The following is a 22,526-nucleotide window of genomic DNA, read 5'->3' as shown; positions in this document are numbered from 1 at the left end:
AAACTCTCAAACTCAAACTCATCTGCTCCCAAGCTAACTGAACTGTCACCCTCACAGACTCCAGTGAACCTGCCCCCAGGCCTGAACCAGTTCCTGTGTTACATCCATGTGCTTGTGCTTAAATAAACTTGTTAAACTTTTCATTTGTCTCCGTGGTGTTCTGCATTCTGGGCTTTTTTGAAACCCATCATGACAAATATATTCTATCAATACACCTAAGGGCTCCTTCTGCCTTATATGTAAGAAGGTCTAACTTGGCTCTATTCTCTTTAAGTTTATTCAATACTTCTTGTTTTAAACTTCATTTATATTCATAATTTAATCTCTTGATTCCAGTTTCTAATTCTAATTGGGTTTTTTTTTTAAGTCTGTCTGTCTCTAACTTTAATCCTATGTGTTGGGAGCTGGAGTAGTACCATCTTTCTCCAGCAGAGTCCGCCGTGGATCCTCCTGAGCAGAGCCTCCTGCACAGCTGCTGCTCATTACCATCATCGGAGGATCCACTATATAAGCTGTCTTCAGACCTTGCCTCAATGCCGCAGTGTTGTTCCAGTTGGTCAGCTCTAAAGCCTAGATCTTCGTTGTTTCTCCATGACTTTGAATCCAGGTTGGATTCTAACTAGTGATGGGCAAGTGAAGCCTCATGAAGCAATGAAGCTTTCCAACGCAAAGTGTTGAAAAAAGTTCATTACTCTATGCTTCATTCATCACTCACTAGTGACATCTGCTGGTGAAACTGTAACAGCCTTGTTACTCAGTTGGATCATACTTCCAAATATTAGGAAATGTAATATTGTCACAAAGTTTTCATCAAACTCATGTTTAGTAAGAGGAGAATCCTATTCAATTGTCATGTTTTAATGATTAAAATGATTTGTAGCCAATCTAATCCTTGACCATCAGTGGTGGTGTTAGGTTTTCTTTTATGTCATGGACTTATTAGACAATGAAGATATGTGTTACTTTAATGTATTGAGAACTGAGTGACTGTTGCTGCAGACTCTGTATACTTTCAGCTTGAAACTTGCTTCCTTAAAGACAGAATTTGTTTAAAATCATCTCTTTCTAGGAGTTCTAGTTCTGATTCTTAATATTAAGTTACACATAGAGTTTGCCTCTTCTAATGGCTTTTAGTCTGGTTTTGATGTGTGATTCTGATGCATCTCCTGATTAAACAAAAGAAAATATAGAAATTTCTGGATTTTAGGTTTAATTGTTTTTATTTAGGAATAGGACTTTTTTCACTGTTTCAGGTTGAGATTGTGATCTGTCATCTCATAATACTCCCACATATGAGAGGTTTTTCTCTTTTTTGACGGCTCCATTTCAACCACTGCTGATGAAAACTGTACTACAACTCACGAAGAAACAGGATTCATCGCGCTTTTATTTTGAAAACCGACACGCAAAATGAAGCAGTCACGTGACCAATGCAATGCGAGGCCTCGTTTGTTGCCAGTCACGTGGTTTTCAACAAGACAACACAGGCCTCGAAGCGGGGCTTCATTGACACGCCCCCTTATTACTCGGTACAAGCCTCAAAGCCTGGCTTCAGATAGCCCATCACTAATTCTAACCACAATCTCTGTTTTTCCAGGAAACCCGTGCCTCCTCTGTGAAAGCTCAGGAAGAGCTAACCAGCCGAGCCGACCCTCAGAGCCAAAACCCTGAAGATTCTCTGAGAACCTCCAAGCAGCTCTGGACAAGAGCTGGGAAACCTAAGCCAAGGTCTGTTCAAGCTACACGTGAGACGCTGAAGCAGCAAACGGACTCTGCTGTTAAACTCTTCTCCAGAACCAACAGTGACTCTCCTAAAGAAAACCTCAACGACCCTCGAGACCCCGGTGAAACCAGAATCCAGGCCCGAACCAGAATCTGTACATTCTGTGTGTTTGTGCTAAATAAACTGTCAAACTTTCCATCCCTGTGTCCGTCAGAGGTGTTCTGCATAATTGGGTTACCTCCGAGTTCCAATCATGACAGAACACTGCGGCCAACAAAATTTCCCAGCGGAACCCCTCTGGAGGCTTCTGAAGGATCTACCGACTCAGATTCAGAACCTTGAGGCCTTCCTCCGTGGGAGCCACGATGAATTGGCTAGAAGAATTGAGTGTGCCATTCGAGATATTCAGGACCGGCTTTTGGACATAATCATGGGTGAGCTCAACACTCGACTTAATAAGTCTCCGCAGGAGTTTTCCAGACAGTCAGCTCCCAGAGCGGAGCCCGTCCAGCTTCCGTTTCTGGAACCAGAACCTGTCACGTCACTTCCGGAATTTCGTCCGTCTCTCCCAGAGAAATTTTCAGGTATCCCTAGCAAGTGTAAGGGGTTTTTGTTTCAATGCCGACTTATTTTCCAGAACTCTCCAGGCAGCTTTTCCTCAGATTACAGGAAGATAAACTTCATCCTTTCTCAGCTAACAGGAAGAGCCTTGGAGTGGGCTCAGGCTAGATTTCCCACCGACGACAGCCTTGATGGCTATTATTCAGACTTCATCTCTGAATTTACTCAGGTTTTCAACCAAGATTCTGACCAAACAATTGACTCTCGAGCTCTGTTAAATCTTAAACAGGGGAACTCCTCCGTAGCGGATTTTTCCATAGACTTCCGGGTTAAAGCTGCAGCCTCAGGCTGGAATGAATGTGCACTTAAGAGCGCATTTTTCAACGCTTTAAATGAAAACTTAAAAGATGAACTCGCCATACTCGAGTCACCTGAGACCCTAGAGGAACTTATCAGGCTGACAATTAGTTTGGATAACCGTCTTCGAACCAGATCAAGGTCTAAGATTAAGAGTCATGTTTTTCCAGTTTCTGTTTCTACGGCTAAGAGAAGGGACACCTCTTCTTTTGTTTCTCCCGAAGAGGCGTTCAGAACTGAGAGCCGTGCCCAGTCTGAATCTGAACCCGTGTCTAAAACTCATTTTGTTCCACCAGCTTTTGAACCAACTGAGGGGGAGCCAATGCAGATTGGTCACACTAGGCTCACACCCGATGAGAGGAAGAGAAGGTTCAAGGAAAAACTTTGCTTTTATTGTGGAATACCTGGGCATTTTGTTTTTTCCTGTCCAGCAAAGAATAGGATTTGGAGCTCGTCTGCGATTATGGGGAGTCTGGTGAAGCATCAACTAAATAGAAAATCCTCTCATCTACTTTTACCTGCTACCCTGTTCTGTTCTGATCAGACTCTCACTCTGTCAGCCTTCATAGACTCTGGTTGTGAGAGAAACCTTATTGACTCAAGTCTAGTTCAACAGCTAAACATTAAGACCACCCCTCTGAGGAAGCCACTTAAAGTCTCAGCCATTGATGGAAGGAGTCTACACCAAGTTACCCACGAGACTCAGCCTCTTCAGCTTCAAGTTTCAGGTAGTCATCGAGAGACCTTAACCTTTCTTGTTTTCCCATCAGCCTGTTCTCCCTTGGTTCTGGGATATGAGTGGTTGGAGCGACACAACCCTCATATTAATTGGACTCATAGACACGTAGAATCGTGGTCTCCCTCCTGCCATGCCTCCAGTCAGTCAACCAGTCCCCGCTCCGCCGAACCTTCTGGAGTCCCTCCTCGGCCGATTCGAGCATCCAGGGGCCCTCGGTGGGCGCCTCAGGACACCTCGGAGGCTGCACCGGAGTCGTCGTGGGCGGCTCTCTCCATGTTGCAGCCAGAGCTGCAGTCGGCGGCCCCGCCCTGCACCTATTTCTGAGCTGCTACCGGGTGTCTCCATGTAAGATATCAGAGACATTCTTTGTTGACGTCCACCTTTTTGTGGATTGTTTTTTGTTCTGGGACTCAGTTTGTTTTTTCCTTTTTATTTTCCTCCGTCCACCCTGGGTGGGTTGGTTCTTGCTTTGGACTTGGCTTCTTGCCTACCTAGTTTGGTGCCCACCCTTGGTGGGATGTTTTTTGTTGTTTCCTTGTTTCCCTAGGTCTTGTCTGAAGCGTCTGGAATCCGCCCTTGAGGGGGGGGTACTGTTGGGAGCTGGAGTAGTACCATCTTTCTCCAGCAGAGTCCGCCGTGGATCCTCCTGAGCAGAGCCTCCTGCACAGCTGCTGCTCATTACCATCATCGGAGGATCCACTATATAAGCTGTCTTCAGACCTTGCCTCAATGCCGCAGTGTTGTTCCAGTTGGTCAGCTCTAAAGCCTAGATCTTCGTTGTTTCTCCATGACTTTGAATCCAGGTTGGATTCTAACCACAATCTCTGTTTTTCCAGGAAACCCGTGCCTCCTCTGTGAAAGCTCAGGAAGAGCTAACCAGCCGAGCCGACCCTCAGAGCCAAAACCCTGAAGATTCTCTGAGAACCTCCAAGCAGCTCTGGACAAGAGCTGGGAAACCTAAGCCAAGGTCTGTTCAAGCTGGACGTGAGACGCTGAAGCAGCAAACGGACTCTGCTGTTAAACTCTTCTCCAGAACCAACAGTGACTCTCCTAAAGAAAACCTCAACGACCCTCGAGACCCCAGTGAAACCAGAATCCAGGCCCGAACCAGAATCTGTACATTCTGTGTGTTTGTGCTAAATAAACTGTCAAACTTTCCATCCCTGTGTCCGTCAGAGGTGTTCTGCATAATTGGGTTACCTCCGAGTTCCAATCATGACACTATGGATATAATTTCTCAAACTATTGTAGCTTTCCCTGCGTCCCACAAAAGAGAAGCTGAGACCATTCTGTTGCCATTCAAAGCAAAATATTCCAGTATTGCCAACCTTTTTTAATCTCTTACATTTGCAAATTTTTGTAGGTATTTCTATTTGATGGATGGTAAGCTCTGTGTGTAGCTGAAACATAACAGTGCACAGCATCCTGAAAACTGAATGCCTTCTGACAGGTATTGTGTGGTAAGGATACTTTTCTTTTGGGGGAGCTTGGAAACGGTCACAATGGATGGGGGAAATAGATGGAGTGAAATTCAAGGAAACACTGGAGGACAATCTGTGATTAAAATAGACTTGTAGAACAAGATCAAATTCCAGGAGGACAATGACATCAAACACACAGACAATAAGATCTCGCCGTAACCCTAGTTTGGTGAGAAGTTGCATGTTTGTTCTTTAAGTTTATGATAAAAAAAAAAAATTATGCCTGAATCCATCCTTTCCCTTCCCTGTTCAAGTGACTCTAAAGCCATACATCATTTTTAATGAGGTCAGAGAAGCTGACCTTGTGGGACAAGTAGCCCCAGCCCCAAGGGCGGCCCCTGAACTCTGTATCCGGTTTGTGCTGCTAACTCGTCACTCCCCTGCAGCAACATTTCGGTTTAATCAAGTTTCACCGGAACACCCTGGAATCAGTTACAAGGATGGAATAAATTAAAGATGCCCACTAAAAAAGAAAAAAAAAAGTGTCAAAGAGCAGTGGGGGAAACCGAAGATGCAGATGACGACTACGCACAAGAGCAGGAACCCGAGCCAGAGTAGAAAGGTAAGCAGGTAAGCGACTCAAGAACGCATGAAGATTAAAGAAAACATTTGAGGATGGCAATGAAGGTTATACAAAGCATGGAGTGAGAAGCACCAAGAAAAGAGGAGAAGGAGAGAGGGGGATGAGTTGATCAAGGATGAAAACACAATGAGTCCCTGGGTGGAAAGAAGGCAGGGAAACTTCCAGATGTGATCGAGTCAACCGAGAGAGGTTGAAAGAAGTTCGCTGTAAAAGACAAGATGGGATCAAAGAGCAAAAAGAAAAAAGGTGGAGATCAGGCTGCTGGGGATGAGGAGGAGGCAAAAAAGAAAAAGAAAGACAAGAAGAAAAAATCCTCAGAGAAAGGTGATAGTGATGAAGACCCAAAGAAGACAAAGGGAAAGAAGAAAAAGATTGAAAACTATGTTGAAATCTATGAGAACGAGCTCCGCAACTATGAGCCAGAGAACGTGGAGAACTACGAGGACGAATACCACAAAAAGAAAGGTAACACAAACTTTTGATTTAAACCTGTCATAGTAGGTTTAACTATCTGCAAAACCTACTGACAGATGTCGTATTTATAGAAGCAGTCACATCCGAATAAGGGACAATTGGATTTAAGCAAAGCTTTTTAAGTGTGTTTCATTAAACTCTGCAGTGTATGAGGTGGTGACCATTACAGGGGATGAGAGCGGAGCAGGTACTGATGCCAACGTGTTCATAACTCTTTTTGGAGAGTATGGCATCACACCCAAAATTCACCTGGCCAGCAAGTAAGCTTAGTTTGGAAAATATTCAGCTCTATAAGCTTGTCTATGTGTGTAATGAAGATAAACTTTTTTTTCTGGTATTGGGTATAATTGATGGTTGATGAAGTCCGTTCCTGCTGTTGCACTAACACCACCTGTTTTTCCTCCACTTTCACAGCACGGAGAAAAAGTATGTATTTATTTATTCATTTGTGGGGGGGATTGTTTTGTTTTCTAGAACGAACTGAGTGCTGTGTTGTTTTGCAGAATAATTTCTCCTAAATCCCTTTTTGTTTTTTGCTTTACTGGGATTTAATGTAAATTCTTCTCTTTATCTCTTTCAATAAATCCTGTTCTGTTTGTTTTCTTTGTATTACTTTTGTGGTTAAATTTTTTTACTTTCACTCTCAGAATTATGAAAATCAGGCTATTTTAATAATAAAATGCTTATTTTACATTTAAGGAGTAGAACTGCATTTGAAAGAGCCAAAACTGATGTGTTCAGGATCAGAACTCACAATGTTGGGCACCTGAAAAAAATAAGGTAGGGCTGACACCGTAGTTTCACTGCCTTTGGGCTTGTTAGATATACTTCTTAGATCAAAATGAAATAAACAGGATTAGGCAGAGATAGATTGATGAATGAATATTTTTGTCACATGTTCTTCTTGTCCCAGGATTGAGCATGACAACACAGGCATGAATGCAAGCTGGTTCCTGGACCGAGTGATCATCACAGATGTAATCCGCCCCCATTTAAGGTTTTACTTTTCTTGTAATAATTGGCTCAGTAGGGTGGAGGGAGATCGCCTTTATGTTAGAGACCTGCTGGCCACTATGGACCAAATGGACATGCCCAAATGTAAGAACGGATTTATAAAAAATAAAAATAAAAACTACAAAATTAAAAGCAGACGTTTAAAGATGATCCTTCAAATGTTTTTTGGGGGGGGGGTTCCCAGACAACAAGTACATTGTGAGCGTTTTTACTGCGGACATGAAAGGAAGCGGAACTGATGCAGATGTCTTCATCAATATTTTTGGCGAGTTTGGAGACACAGGTATTCTGCTGGTCACACTAGTAACTAAATTGGTTTTCACCCCAAGCTAAATGTCAAATTTGACACAGAAAATCTAGAAGTCGGCAGACAAAATGAACGATCGCTTTCATTACAGGAGAAAGACGCCTTGACAGCGACAAAAACAACTTTGAAAAAGGCACAGAGGACAAGTTCACAATCGAGGCACCAAACTTGGGGAGAATTAGGAAAATCACCATCGGCCATAACAACAAAGGCTCCTCAGCAGGATGGTTTCTTGATAAGGTGCAAACAATATTCATGTGTTTTACTTTGTCCTGGAAGCTGGAGATTCACATTTCAAGTATATCCTTAAATTCACTCTCAGATTATTTCTTTCAGCCTCAAAAATGTATGGTTTTCTCACAGCTGGCAATGTTTCCATGAATGCTGGAATTTATAAGTTTCCAATTATGACCATGTAGAATGTACAAAAAAAAGCACTGTATCATAAAGATAAAATAATTTGTGTCACGCTGTAAGAGTTATAAGATGTCTTCCTGTATAAGTTCTGGCATCAGCAAATAGAAAATGTTTGACAGGTAATAGTCCTTTAAAACAGAAAGCAAGAGCTGGCATTTATACTACTTTTATTGAATTTAGAGTCTATTTGATATATAGAAAAAGAGCACAACAATGAACTGTTGCCCAGTAATTCAGAAAACTGGTTGGTGAAAGTTTTTTTTCGAACCTGTAAAATGTTTCTAAATACGCTTTTTAAGCTTTTAGTGCTTATAGTAGATTACTGGTGATTCAGCACAACAATGAGCAAACCTCATATATTTTCACTTTTTTTTTTTTCTTGAGTACCCCTAAAGTAGGAAATACAATTTGGATTAAATATAAAATATGCTACAGGTGGTCGATATAAACTATTAATCTACAACTGATTGGTTTGTGATGCTATGGCAGACCTAGAAATGTTTAACATACTCCTGATATGTTCATTAAATGTAGACTAAATGTATTTGTAACATCAATGGAGAGGTAAATTAAGCCCTAGGGTGTCCTTTGGTTTCAGGTTCCTGTGGTGGATGGCTGAAGGTTGCAGGAATTTAACTGAAACTTTTATCTTAAAAAACATAAACAAAATGTTTTCCTCTTAGACAAAGATGCTTCAAATAAAATCTGCAGTCGCCCTGTCATAGCAGAACGTAAAATCAGTGGAAAAATCTCACAATCCCCTGTTTATGTATGAGCTAGACTGCAGGAATGCAGGAAAGGAGTTTAAAATACCCATCAGCCGTGACTAAACAGTTTTGCTTCCACTGTGAAAAGGTCCTAACCAAAAATAAAAAATCTACTTTCTTTTTTTAACTATAAGGGACAAAAGAGTTCTTTGTCTAATGTGTTTTAAGTACTGAAAATTAAAAACGAACACAATTTGTCCCAGAAGAACATTAAGTCCTTCTATGTCCTCAGTGTTGCCTCCTCAATGGTAGTTAAGACACTGGATCTCCTCATTTGCATTTCAGTCTTCCGTATCTAGCTCTCATCTCTGCTCTTTGGACGCATACAGTACGGTGTGCACCTGTGAGAGATGAGTTGACTCAAAGTGACGCGTACATGGACACATACATGACACACGTGTCGTCATCCTAGCCTCTGTGTAAAGAGAAACCATTGCTCATTAAGGGATAGCCTTTCAACTAACAGACAGATGAGTCAGTAGATTTGTTTGTTACTGTAGGGACGAGTGACACTGAAGTTCAGTTGTGAAAACAAATTTGCATAGTAATTGGACTTTGTGATGCAGTTATAGCACACACACACACACACACATATATATATATAGTGCATATATGCAAAATCAACAAAATAATGGTTAGTTGCAATAGTTATCTATAACTAGACAGTATGTCAAAATCTTACAATTCTGATAAAGAGTTTATAAAGTTAAGTGTTGCAAATAAAAGGGGCTCAGAAAAAGGGTTTGCTGTTTGGATTGTTAATAATAAAAAAAAATAAGGACATATTGTTTTAATTATTGATCCTGCCAGCGTGTGTAACCATTATTTATACTGAAAAAACAACAAATTCAGCTCAGGAATAATAAATATTGCCTAAACTTCACAAAAAACAGAAGATTTACTTTTGTGGAGTAAAACATCAGTGAATATGGCAGGCAGAAGCTGCAAGTTTCTAGTTGTCTCTTAATTCTTGCATCATTCCTGGTATTTTGTTTGCTTTAGTGTTTCTCTTAAGATCTGCCCTATCTCTGATTCATATTGAAGACTTATACACAAGATCTGATGAACAAAAATACAGAACCTTGACCTGTTTTTCTACAAAACTTAAAAGCTTTCTTATTTTCCAGTGATCTCCCAAGGCTTTAAGCAAAAGACTATTTGAAACATAGCTCTCTTTCAGTATTTTTGAACAGTATAACACCGTCCGTATTGTTGTATCTCTGGTTAGGGTCTGTGAAAGCCTTCAAATGCTCAGTTATATTTTATATTTTAAAGAACACCTATTAATACTATTTGGGAAGCACATTTGTGGCTTACTTATATATGTTCTTTGGTATTTTAGTCAAGATAAAAAACTTAAAGTTCACTTAAATCACTGGTTTGACTTAGGGTTTTTTTTTACCAATAACTGGGACCATGTGAAGATATAGAATAATTTTTTAATTATCAAATAGAATTTTCTTGCCCCTTTGTGCTTAACAACTTAACAACTAGTAATGCAGTTGTGATCAACAGTTTGAAATAATTAATCATTTTTGCTGTTTTTGCAGGTGATTTTGGATGATTTGGGAAACAAAGTAGTATATGAATTCCCCATCCATCGCTGGTTTGCCCTAGATGAAGATGATGGGAAGATTCAGAGGGACATTTTGGTGGGAGCCGACCAGCCGACAGGTGAGGTTAAAAAACAGATTTAAACCAGGAAAGAATGTAGCAGTATCGAGAAAGGCAACCTCTGCGACCTCTTTCAATTATTAAAATGCTCTAAGCTTCTCTACACAATGCTATTAAAAGCAAAGCGTTGCTGGAAAACCTTATAATTATTATTAATTAGCCTAGGAGGCTGCTGTTCACATCTGAGGATTCTTGTTCCTGCTCAGCTCTGTGAGACTTAAAATGTGAAAAACTAACTAGTAACTGAATCCCGCAGGTATTATCTACAATGTTCAGGTTGTGACGGGAAACATCCGAGGTGCAGGGACCAACTCCAAAATTCACATAGTGATGCATGGTACCAAAGGCCAGAAGAACAGTGGAAAGGTAACAGGGAAGACTTCCAACTGATAAGTAGAATTGCTGTATTTCGTTTTTAGCGCACTAAAGATTGAAGTTTTGACAAGACAAAATGTGTGAAAGTTCAGGGGGTGTATATACTTTGTGAAGCATGTGCATAACAAATGTAGTAAAGTAGAAGGATTTAAGACAAAAATGTTCAAAAAAATATTTGATAAAGGTATAAGAAAAACTGTAGTGCTCAGGAAGAAGAAATACTGCACCTGTTTATCAGAGATGGCAAAAGTACTCACTTTCCGTACTTGAGTAAAAGTACAGATACTTGTGTTAAAAAATACTCTGGTAAAAGTGGAAGTACTGATTAAACTTCTTTACTCAAGTAAAAGTAACAAAGTACAGGCTTGTCAATTTACTTAAAGTATAAAAGTAAAAGTAGAAACCACTTTTTTCATGCCGTTGCCTACATTTTAAATGGATGTCTGCCAATAGGACTAGATCTCCGTTGTGTTCATTTTCAATCATCTCGTCGTCCATGCTACTATGCTAACGCCAACGCCACCAAGCTGCAATGATTTGCCACCAATGAATACCGCCGAATCTGTCGATTCATCTTGTAGTGGTGCGTCAAATGCAACGTAGATTCCCATCCAATTAGATTGAATTTGGTATTGATGACGTGAAAAATAATAACGGTAACTCCATTGAAATTAATCAAAACTAAAGTAACGAGCCAATTTTTCTAAATGTAAGGAGTAGAAAGTACAGATATTTGTGTAAAAATGTAAGGAGTAGAAGTAAAAAGTCGCCATAAAAATAAGTAGTAAAGTAAAGTAAAAATATCAGAAAAATCTACTTGAGTACAGTAACGAAGTATTTGTACTTTGTTACCTCCCATCTCTGCTGTTTATAAAACCTACATGCTACACATTGTTGTGTTTTCCATTTGGATTTTCCTTAATACATTTTAATTACAGGTCTGATTCACATTTCAATTGTTCCCTTTTCTGCAGATATTTCTGGAAGGAGGAGAATTTGAGCGAGGCCTGACAGACATATTTAATGTCGAGATTGCTGCGCTGCTCAGTCCTCTCAGCAGAGTTACCATTGGACACGACAATGATGGGGTCAGCCCCGGTTGGTACTGTGAGAAGGTGATGTAAAAATGGATTGCAAACAGTTTAGATGGGGTTTACTATGAATTGGCTCAACTGAATCAAGGTTTTCCACAGGTTGTTGTGTACTGTCCTTTCACAGGGATAGAGCAGACCTTCCCATGTGGTAAATGGCTGGATGAAAAGGAGGGGGACGGGCTGATTGAGAGAGAGTTGTATGAGATGGTCTCTCTAAGGCAAAGGAGGCAGAAAAGTAAGTTTGATGTTTGTCAATAGCAGTCATTCCACACACAGTAGCGTTGAAAAGAATCTTGAGTATTTCCTTCCTTATTTTTTTGTCGTTTGATCTCAACAATCAAACGACCGGTTATTGCAATCTTTTAAAAATGCCTCGATAATCTTTTTTTTTTTTCATTCAAATTTTTTTAATGCTTTAACTTGGACTTCGGCTGCTTCTTTAAGTCATCTTCCTTCCAATAGCTACACATCACCAAGAATGTGTTTAAATTATTTACCTCACTTATCAATCATCTATGGATTAAAAATCAGTTTACATTTTAATTGTATTCAGGTTTGTTTGTTTATTAAGATAATATCTAAAAAAATAAAAACCAGATGAAGAGAAAAAGTGAGCAGCAGGTTGTCCACAGTCTTGCAAAGCATGACGATGCTCTGCATGTAACACTGAAACTCTGCACCTCAGTGTAACAGTCGCCACCTACGTAAGAGAAAAGTAGTAAAGCCAAAGGCTCCTGCTTCATTACTAGTTAAAAAGGTGAAGATTTGCATCTTGGCTGACATGTCTTGTGAAGAGTGGGAAGTCAGTTGAAAAGGAGGAGCAGTACATTGAAGACCTAACAAAGAAAAACCTTAATAAGTCATTAATACTAGGTGAATCTAATATTCTAAATAAATAAACAACCATTGTGAGCACATTCAGGTATTCATACATTGTAATGCCCTGCTCTCATTCTGAACAGCATTGTTACTCTGATGTGATCAGGCAGGTTCTTACAAACCTTTACAATGACTGTCTGCAGCATGGTAGAATTTATGGAAACAGGGAAAGCCTCCCTTTTATATATTCAGTCTATTCCTGTCAAGGTATCGCACTTTTTGTTTCTGTTTAAGTCTTATTCCTTTTGAATTTTCATAAGTTTCATTTACATTTTGTGGTGTTTTCTGGTTTTATTTGAGTTCTTATGTATTTCTTGTTTACACACTGTTGCCATCTTGTGTCAGTCTCCTTCCCCTGCCTCCCTTCTAGATTCTTCTGTCCACACCTGCTCCCAATCTGCTAATTTGCCTAGTCTTTTTTATACTCCTCCTCCTCTTTAGTTCCTGTTTGCTGGTTCCTCATTGTTCCTTTGCTCCTCATGTGTGTTTTCCCTGATGTCTCCTGGATTTAGGTTTTCTTTATTTTGTTTGTGGATATAATAATCCAAAGGGCAACAAGCTTTTGCTTCTGTTGCCCTTTGGATTATTAAACCTGCAAGAAACCACTTCTGCTTCAGTCTCTGTATTTGGGCCCTCAAAAAAACTCCACAACACCTGACAATTCCATGTTTTACTCAAAACTTTGCAGCCGAACATTTTGTCTAATGACATTGATATTTAGGGACATCAATAAATCTTTGGTACTAGTATAAGATACATGAATAGAAAAAAAAGAATGATCTTTTTAACAATCTATTCTCTGTTTACAATCTGTTCTCTGTTTACAATGCTTTACGTTCCAAATCTAACAGTGATCCACAAACCTTTGGTAGTAACTTTGTGTTTTAAGGAAACATAGTTCTGAAGACTCTTAGAAAAGTGGATGTTAAATTACTAATACTAATTTAATATTTTATTAACCTAATGTGTTTTGCTTTAAAAGTTTGTTAAAATATGGTCGGATATTTGAGCACTCTATTACACAACCTATGAAGTAACTGCAATTTATTTCAGTAATATAAAGCTATGAAAAATAGGCCCCTATCATGATTTTTTCCTCTACTTTTCCACTTTATCTCTGTTTAAACACAAGCCCCTTGGTGTCTGACACCATTAATATGATAGAACTGGGAAAAAATTAAGCAGTACTTTAAAGGAGCAAAATATCAATAAAAAAAAGTGACCTTGTCCATTTTTGGTAAACAATGACTTTGTGAAAGGCTCAGCAAAAGCTCCTGCAGTGCGTTTTGAGCAGTAGAAGCAGTGCGTCCAAGCAGTTTAAGCAGCTCCTCATAAGCTTCTGATGCGCGTAACATGCTTCAGTAGCAGCAGCAGCAACAGCTGGAAAAAATTTACTTTTGTTGCTCGATGTGCCACATCAACCAATCAGAGAAGCTGATCTTGGAGCTGGCAGGGAGACAGACACAGGGTTGCTGATACAGATTGCTATGATCACTCCGATGAAACTGTTTATTAATGCGTAAATTAACTTAAAATGTCGAAACCTGCCGGAAAAATATTTTTGTTTGTATTATTCTGGTGCCTGTAGTTTGGATTACGTACGTGAAAGACGCCTTCCAGTCGCCGCGAACAGCAGCGGAAAACTGCAAAGAGGCAACTGGACCAGAGGATGCCGTTGAACTGGAATTTCAGGGACAGAGCTCCACCGTAAAACTGTTCGCAGGTGTAAGGGGTCTGAGTGGCTCTGACAGCGAAAGAATATTTGAAGGCAGGATCATAACCTTGATGAACTGACTGTACAGATGAAGTTTTAAGGTGGACTTTCTCACTTAAAAACATATTAAAACTATGTTTTAACCACTTATGAGAGCAAACAGAGCAAAGCATCTCTCTGCCACTGACTACAGGAGCAGCAGAAGTATCATACGTATCTGGACAAACTTAACTGCACGTCTGGCCTTAATGTGGACAAGCATCAAAAATGAAGCAGCAGAAGCTTTTGATAGCAATGAAACTGAAAAGGAGGCCTTTTTTTGGGTGGGGGGGAGATCTGCCGGGTTGCTGACTGGACCGGACCAGACATTCTGACTCAGTGCAGCATCTTCATAAATAAATGTTTTTTGTTTTTTTTTTGTCTGTTTGTAGAACACCCCTGGTCCTTGTGGATTTGGACGTCAGACCTGCAAGGTGCTGGCACCGATGCAGATATCTCTTTTCAGGTTTATGGAGAAAAGGGCAAGTCAGATGAAATCAGGCTGGACAATAAGTCTGACAACTTTGAAAAGGGTCAGGTTGACAAGTTTATGGTGGGTAGGAAATTATTTAAAAATATCTAAATTTAAATCTGTAAGTCAGGTAACAAATATTATAATTATCCACAAGGTTGAGCTGCCTGATTTGGGAAAATTGACCAAACTCCGTATCTGGCATGAGAAGAGAAATCCTTTTGCAGGATGGCATCTGAGCAAGGTCAGATTTCTCATCTCTATTCAGATAAATTTATTGCATTCCTGCACAGAGTTGTATAATATCTTATTTTTATGTTTGTGATCTAAAGATTTTCTGCTTCCATTTTTCCCGGCTATCTTAAGCTTCATTTTTAGTTCATGTTTCAACCCGTGTGTCTTCCCTATATGAAACAATAGCAGTGCTTCACATTGCTAAGTGGGGTTTCTTTTAGGCAACTTTGATGAAGACATTGACAAAGGAGAAGTACACATTTCCATGTGAGCGGTGGCTGGATATAAACGAAGACGACAATGAGGTTGTGAGGGAGCTTCCTGCCTGTGGAGACCTGATTGCTGAGCCACTGCCTGGCATGTCTTTACACAATTACAAACAGATGTATAGGGACTGTTTTTTTTATTTTATTTTTTTAATTACTATTCTGAAGTTTTGTTCTGTTTTGCAGTGATTAAATATCGGCTGACAGTCTGTACTGGTAATGTTGGTGGAAGCGGAACAGACGCATCAATATTCATCAACCTGATTGGAGACCAGGGGGATACAGGAGAGAGGCAGCTGATAAACTGCAAAAACAATGTCAACAAGTTCGAGAAAGGAAATGTGGGCATATTTTACACATCATGTTAAAAGAAAACAGACTTCAAACCTAAAACAATCAGCACACAAGGTTCAGCAATAAAACATAAAGGGGCCTGCAAGGAGCTGCTCAGGAGCTGTTGCTTTTTGGGCACTCCACAGTAGCTCTCAATAATTCTAGACAAGCAACATGTTAAACTGTGAAAGATTTTTGAATATAAAGTACAATAAAAGCAGACTGTTCGTATAATTACATGGTTTTGTGTAATATCTTAACAACAGAATAAGACCAAGATTGTATTGTTATAAATAAATAAATAAATTCTGATTATGAAGGTTAAACAATATAATAAAAACTTTTTAAATATTTATGGATCTTGGATTTTGTTATTGGATATGATTGCTTATACTGTACTACCGTACTCATTTAAAGTGAAACCAATCAATTCCAAAGCAAATTAGAACAAAATTAACTCAACAGATAAAAAAAAATATTCTATTCACTGCTGACAGAAAGAAAATTCATAAAAGAAGGTCTTATATTTTTACCAATTAGTCCTGGCTGAAAAAAATCAGCATGTTATTGAGATTTTTTGCTACAGTTAGAGCCATAATTATTTTATTTCAGGCTTGATCAGATGTATTTGAAGCAAGAGAAAATGGCTTCGTGCATTAAACTGTTGCTGGTCCTGTGTTAACTAACCAAATAAACTAGAACCATGTATCCTATACCCCACACTTAAGCTCATTTGCATGATTAACAGTTTAAGTATTTGTATATATATATATATATATATATATATATATATATATATATATATATATATATATATATATATATATATATATATATATATATATATATATATATATAAAAACCTCAAAATGTTTTTAATTTCAGATGGATGAGTTTATAATTGAGGCCGTGACCATCGGGCGGGTCCACAGGATGAGGATTGGACATGATGGGAAAGGCGGTGGCTGTGGCTGGTTTCTTGATAAAGTGATTGTAAGAGAAGAAGGAAAGGCAGAGGCCCAAGCTGTAGAATTCCCCTGCAACAGGTAATATTCACGATCAGTAAATTTTGGTACCTTGCAAAATAATTGATACAACTTCAATTTTGTCAACTTATAATCACAGCGTCATTGCTATTTATTGAGGATTGACATAATGCAACAAAGCAAAGTAGTTTATGTATGTACTAATACTACTATTATGTATGTAGTATTATGAGAGCACAAAAATATTCAAGGTTTTATATTCTTTTTATTACAATAAGCATTTGTTTTCAGTCCAGAAATTAGTAGTCTCTGAAGTCGAGATGCATTTGAAAGATGTCCTTTCCACATTTTCACATACAGAGTCTAAAGTGTTCACTAAAACTGATCTGACAAATAAGTTCATTTAGAGGGTGGAGAGCATTTGTACATGATTTTTTTGTCTGTTTGTTTTTGTCTAAATTTTGAATGGGCCACTTTAACCTTTACAACCTAAATGTATTAACAGTTATTCAAATAGGTTATAACAATACATTTCTTTTTTTTCTGTCAGATAGACAGCCAAGTCAAACAATGATTGCAAATATGATAGATAATAACAGAAATTACCGTGCAAATATGTAAAATTTGGCATAAGTCTGATGACTAATGATGATGATGGTTATGCTTGGAATGTGCATCAGAAGGATTTAGTAGGATACAATTGGATTAACTGCGTTAGTCTTTTTGGGGCTAACACAAGTACTTTTAGTAGTAGTTTCAGCAGAGACTCCCAGACTTCCCTCTCCCCAAATACATCTTCAAGCTCTTCTGGTGAATTCTAAGGCCTATCGGGTGCTAACCAAGAGACATAGTCTTAGCGAGTCTTGGGCTGTCCCCTGGGCCTCCTCTTGGTGAGTGCTCTCTTTTTTCCATCGTGTTCTCCTTCTTTCCCATCGCCCGGCTTGCCAAAAGTTTTCTCGCTGTGTCTAAAAGTGGCTCGCAGCAGTAACCCTGAATGACAGCTCATTGGCTAATTTATATAATGTGTAGCCTGGTCCCGGAAGCTCCGGAGGGCTTTACCATATTAACAGGAGAAGCAGCGCAAGTAAAGTTAGACACTGTCATCAGTCAACATGCGGTAATTTTTAAATGTTTTAAATCATACTGGGTCAGGTTATGTATCTGTCACCTCCTTCACTAAAACAGTGGTCAATTCATAATACTTTCTCATCTCCTCTTTTTATCCTTGTCAATGTAATAGAGGCATCAGCAATGAAGAATTTATGGATTTTATGCTGTGACCTAATGGTTCATGCCACTGCAGTACTATTCCAGAATAATAATTACATACTATTGGTGGCTTCCGTATCTCTTCGTAGGTGGCTAGACCGCAATGAGGACGATGGACAAATCACTAGAGAATTGGTGCCATTCTCTGATGGACAGCGACTGTACAGTAAGTGGGAGGAGGCTGTCCGTTTATCTAGCATTTCATTATGTTGCTAAAATTCACATTGATGCCATTTGTCAGATATCAGCTATCAGATCGCAATAAAGACCGGCGACATACCAGGAGGAAGCTCAGACTCGAATGTATTTGTCAAGCTATATGGCGAGAAGGGAGACACTGACAAGACGATGCTGGTGGTTTCTACAAACAACTTGGGGAACTACTTTGAGACCGGCCGTGTTGACATCTTCACAGTGGAAACCTTTGATATTGGACAGGTTCTCCCACTTAGTCCTGATGAAAGTCATAGAATTCTGAAACTGAAGCCCTTGATAAAACAGCTTTATACAAAGCATCACTTTATGGCATCTTAATGTACCTGTATGGTGTAATCTGTTAAATCCCATTTAACTTTGTTGGTGAATTTCAGATCAACCGTCTCCTGATTGGTCACACTAACAAAGGCATGCGTGCAGGTTGGTTCCTTGACAGCGTCCAGATTATGGTTCCCATACAAGGAAAGAATTACATGTTCCCGAGTCACCGGTGGCTTGACAAAGACAAAGCTGATGGAAAAACAGAGGTGGAGATTTACCCAAGCGAGATCCTAGAAATGGTACAATGTAGGTATAACGCTCACCTTCTTATGCTCTTCAATGAAAAAAACAACATTAAGAATCTCCAGAACTAATATAATCACACAGAACTTCTCTGGGGGGTGATTTTTCATTGTTTTCATCAGCGTACAATATTTTGAAGCAGCACTTGGAGAAGTTTTTTAATGTCTTGATAAAATGTTTGTGGCTGCTGAGTGTTGCAGTGGGTAGCACTGCTGCCTTGCAGCAAGAAGATTCTGGGTTTAATTCCCAGATGCAAAATCTGCTTAGAGTTTGCATGTTCTCCCTGAGAATGCGTGGGTTCTCTCTGGGTACTCTGGCTTCCTCCCACAATCCAAAAACATGACTTTTAGGTTAATTGGCTTCTCTAAATTCTCCTTAGGTGTGAGTGTGTGCGTGAGTGGTTGTTTGTATTGTCTGTGTTGCCCTGCGATGGACTGGCGACCTGTCCAGGGTGTACTTGCCTATAGACAGCTGGAGATGGGCACCAGCACCCCTTGCGACCCCACTCGGGACAAGCGTGTCAGATAATGGATGGATGGATGGATAATATGTTAGCTTAAACTTGCAGGGATTTAGAATTCATTATGATTTACTGAAAATACCCTACACTGCCAAAAGTACTACCTCACCCATCAACAGTAAATAACTAAAATCAGGGGTTTCAATTATCTCCATGAACTCCACAGATGTATATTAGCAAGCACCTAGTATTGTGGACTGCTTTTACAAGAATTTCTGAAGGAGTGGGTTGCTCGTTGGAGGTCAGTGAATTCCAGCAGGGTGCTATGATAGAATGCAACAAGTCGTGTCATGAAATTTCCTCACCCCTAACTATTCCATATTCAACTTTCAGTGATATTATAACAAGTCGAAATGACTGAGAACAACAACCCCTCAGCCATGAAGCGGAAGGCCACGTAAACTGATAGAGACGAAGCAGCGGATGCTGGAGCTCTGTACACAGATGTCCCCAACCTTTTGTAGAATTAGTCACGACAGACCTCCAAATTTAATGTGGCTTTAGGATAAGAACAGGACTTAGACAGATTCATGACATTGGTTTTCATGGCTGAATAGCTTCATCCAGGCCATATACCACCAAGTGCAATGCAGTAGTGTAAGGCACGCTGTCACTGGGCTGTTATCTGGATTGATGGTTTGAGTTTGTGTTTGGTGATTTTCGAATAACTTAGAACAGAGAGGGAAGACTTTTTTTTTCCAATAGCAGTCTATGATTTTCCAAATGTTCTGGGGAATCGGTCTCAAATATCAACATAAACACCTATAAACCTGTAGCAGCCAAGATATTGAACCCCAGGAACTATAAATGGGGTGTCACCTATGTTTATATCGGAGTGAAGGGAGACAAGTGAATATGTTTGGCAATGTAGTCTATCATAAAATTCTTTCTTTTTTTACTATTATGGATTTTATTAACTAATTGAGACACATTTTTCTGTAGTAAACAGGCATGACCTTACCATGAATACTTTGTTAGCTAAAACCCTTTGATGACCTTCACTCACTTATTTGTTTTTTCATTACTTATCTTGATTTCTAGTGATGAACTATGAGGTAACAGTAGTCATTGGAGATGTGATGTTTGCCGGCACCAATGCACGGGTGTTTATCCAGATCTATGGGGAGAAGGGCAAAACTGAAATTATCACTCTTGAAAACAGATCCAACAATTTCGAACGGAATACAACAGAAATATTTAAGGTATCAAAGTTTTATTTTATCTTTTCATTGTCTCCATATAAGAGTTTTCTTTTGATTCCCTGGGAAAATAGTATTGCACAATATCAACAACTTTCAAACCTTTTCACAGTTTGAGGCCAAAGATGTGGGGAAGATCTTTAAAATACGAATTGGTCACGATGGCTCCGGAATTGGATCTGGCTGGTTCCTGGAGGCAGTTGATGTTAAACATCTTATAATGGCTCTGATGCCTAAAGAAAAGAAAAAAGAAGACAAGAAAAAGAAGAAGAAGAAAAAGAAAGACGAGGTTGAGGACGAAGATGAAGCAGAGGAGATGCGGGAGGTGGTGCTCGCATACCATTTTCCTTGCTCACGCTGGCTTAGCAAGGGAGAGGAGGATGGAGAACTTGTGGTGGAGCTTCTATCTGAAGATGCAGAGGAAGATCTAGAAGGTATGAAACATAAAGAGAAAGAAAACTGACATCTAATAATGTATATTTTTAATATCTACAGCTTAAGATTTTAAAGTTTAAGCCCCTTTTACACTTAAGGCCATTGTATGGTGGCATCGATAACCTTAAAGATTCCATGGTGTCTAAAAAGCAGCTAATTCGGAAAACTACTTAAGTGCACATAGGTGCAGCTAAATGCAAGAATATTGCCAGCCATAGACCAACAGTAGTACTACATAGACCTGCCCTATATGGTGTCCAATATTTTTAGGATTAGAACAATCATTCTAGAAATATAAAAAGGTCTATCCACATCCATTATCAGTATCAGTCTTGCTCTTTAGTGCAGGTAACATTATGAACATAGATGATTCTAGACAGGAGCCAACAGAGGCCAATGCCCCCGTAGAACCAGTCCTGTCTCCTGTTATGACCCATCTACTAACAACATCAAACTAAATACATTTAAGATGATGATGATATGCACTGGCATGTAACCATAACTGATCTCTTGTATCGAATTCCAGTTTCTACCTTTTGAGCTTTACTTAAATTATTAATTTAAAATTAAGGTGTTACATTTTGTGATGCATTGAGATCATAGTTCTCATCTGCAAGATTAGGGGTCTGCAACCTGAGGCTCCAGTGCAGCAAGTAGTTGTTACGTTGTGGATGAGTTTTTTTTTTATTCTTTGCCTGCATGTTATCCATACAAAAAAAAGTTTACATGTAGGACCACCCTGATCCCCCCAGTAAATATGATATATAAAATTGGCTGTGATTATTCTGGTGAGAAGTGTGCTTCCCCCCTAGATCCTTATATTGATGTTTATTACATGACATGTTTGTTGAAAATGCTTGAGATTTTCTGTTTTCAATTAACTCAACAATAGCAGAACATCTGCGATGAAGAAACAATGCAATCAATTCGTTGGGAGGGTTGTAATGATAAATTGATAGCCTTGGCATGTAGCCAGTGTTCCCTATCATGTTTAATTTTGCTCATGTGACAAGTGCACATGTTTTCCACCTGGACAGAATAAGGCTGCTGCTATTAGGCTCCTCCATGACCTAGCTATGCTGCTATCACCATCTTCTTACAAATGTTTATTGAATGGAAAAAAAACAAGAGCCCTCTTTAACTCCATTAGGCATGGGCGTAGGTTTGCATGGGGACCATAGGGACATGTCCCTACCAACATTTAGAACCGTCCTAATTGTCCCTACCAATAATCGGATGTGAGCAACATGTTGCTAATTTCCAGCAGTAGTTGTTGCAGCTTCTTTTCCTCTGGCAGCTCCTCTGCCTGCTCTCTCCTGTCCCTTTCACGTAGCAGCGCATGGAACTGTGCTGCGCTGTTTAACTCCACTCTCATTGGTTGTTCTGCCTTAGGTTCGGCCTTCTCTCTCTCTGATTGGCTGTTTTCTAGTCCAAGTGTGCTTGGAGCACAAAATTGAAAATATATTCACACGTAACACAACCTTTTATCATCGTCCTATATTGCTACTGTCTGACTGTTTAAATAGCTCCTTATGTCTATTTTCTTTTTTAGTGGCATCATCTACAAACACAACACTGAGAATGAGCCTAAGGGTATTCAAATATAAAATCACTTTTAACAACTATAAAAGACAATATAACACTATCTTATCTGTAATGTAATAATATCCTAAATAAACAGCCAGATTCCAGCATTTTTACCAGACATTAATGTTTGTACTAATTTACTTATAGACTGTGTGGAAATCTATGTAAAATAAAATTAATGTTAATATTCTTCCTCTGTTTGTTCAACCTATTCTCATTATGAGTGCGTATGAAATCGTACGAAAAG

The 22,526-nt window shown here is 39.3% G+C and overlaps 1 protein-coding gene across 1 annotated transcript in view; it reads left to right on the top strand.

Annotated features, from left to right (window-relative positions):
• Positions 1 to 5,250: 5,250 nt before the first annotated feature.
• Positions 5,251 to 22,526, top strand: part of loxhd1b (lipoxygenase homology domains 1b) — a 40,958-nt gene continuing 23,682 nt past the window's right edge. Inside the window, exons 1-21 of the mRNA XM_038308052.1 lie at positions 5,251 to 5,909; positions 6,064 to 6,178; positions 6,333 to 6,344; positions 6,618 to 6,698; positions 6,832 to 7,016; positions 7,117 to 7,215; positions 7,331 to 7,479; positions 9,974 to 10,097; positions 10,354 to 10,463; positions 11,447 to 11,587; positions 11,666 to 11,801; positions 14,591 to 14,751; positions 14,828 to 14,914; positions 15,126 to 15,261; positions 15,357 to 15,511; positions 16,389 to 16,549; positions 17,848 to 17,924; positions 18,000 to 18,196; positions 18,349 to 18,541; positions 20,100 to 20,260; positions 20,370 to 20,691. Coding sequence (XP_038163980.1) covers positions 5,663 to 5,909; positions 6,064 to 6,178; positions 6,333 to 6,344; positions 6,618 to 6,698; positions 6,832 to 7,016; positions 7,117 to 7,215; positions 7,331 to 7,479; positions 9,974 to 10,097; positions 10,354 to 10,463; positions 11,447 to 11,587; positions 11,666 to 11,801; positions 14,591 to 14,751; positions 14,828 to 14,914; positions 15,126 to 15,261; positions 15,357 to 15,511; positions 16,389 to 16,549; positions 17,848 to 17,924; positions 18,000 to 18,196; positions 18,349 to 18,541; positions 20,100 to 20,260; positions 20,370 to 20,691 — 3,049 coding nt within the window. The 5' untranslated portion in view covers positions 5,251 to 5,662. The remainder of the gene's footprint in view (positions 5,910 to 6,063; positions 6,179 to 6,332; positions 6,345 to 6,617; positions 6,699 to 6,831; positions 7,017 to 7,116; positions 7,216 to 7,330; positions 7,480 to 9,973; positions 10,098 to 10,353; positions 10,464 to 11,446; positions 11,588 to 11,665; positions 11,802 to 14,590; positions 14,752 to 14,827; positions 14,915 to 15,125; positions 15,262 to 15,356; positions 15,512 to 16,388; positions 16,550 to 17,847; positions 17,925 to 17,999; positions 18,197 to 18,348; positions 18,542 to 20,099; positions 20,261 to 20,369; positions 20,692 to 22,526) is intronic.

The sequence above is a fragment of the Cyprinodon tularosa genome, unplaced genomic scaffold, assembly GCF_016077235.1.
Source record: "Cyprinodon tularosa strain WSP-4 unplaced genomic scaffold, ASM1607723v1 ctg63, whole genome shotgun sequence".
NCBI classification, from domain to species: Eukaryota; Metazoa; Chordata; class Actinopteri; order Cyprinodontiformes; family Cyprinodontidae; genus Cyprinodon; species Cyprinodon tularosa.
Note: the sequence above shows the minus strand (reverse complement) of the source record. Positions and strands in the feature narration are given on the sequence as shown.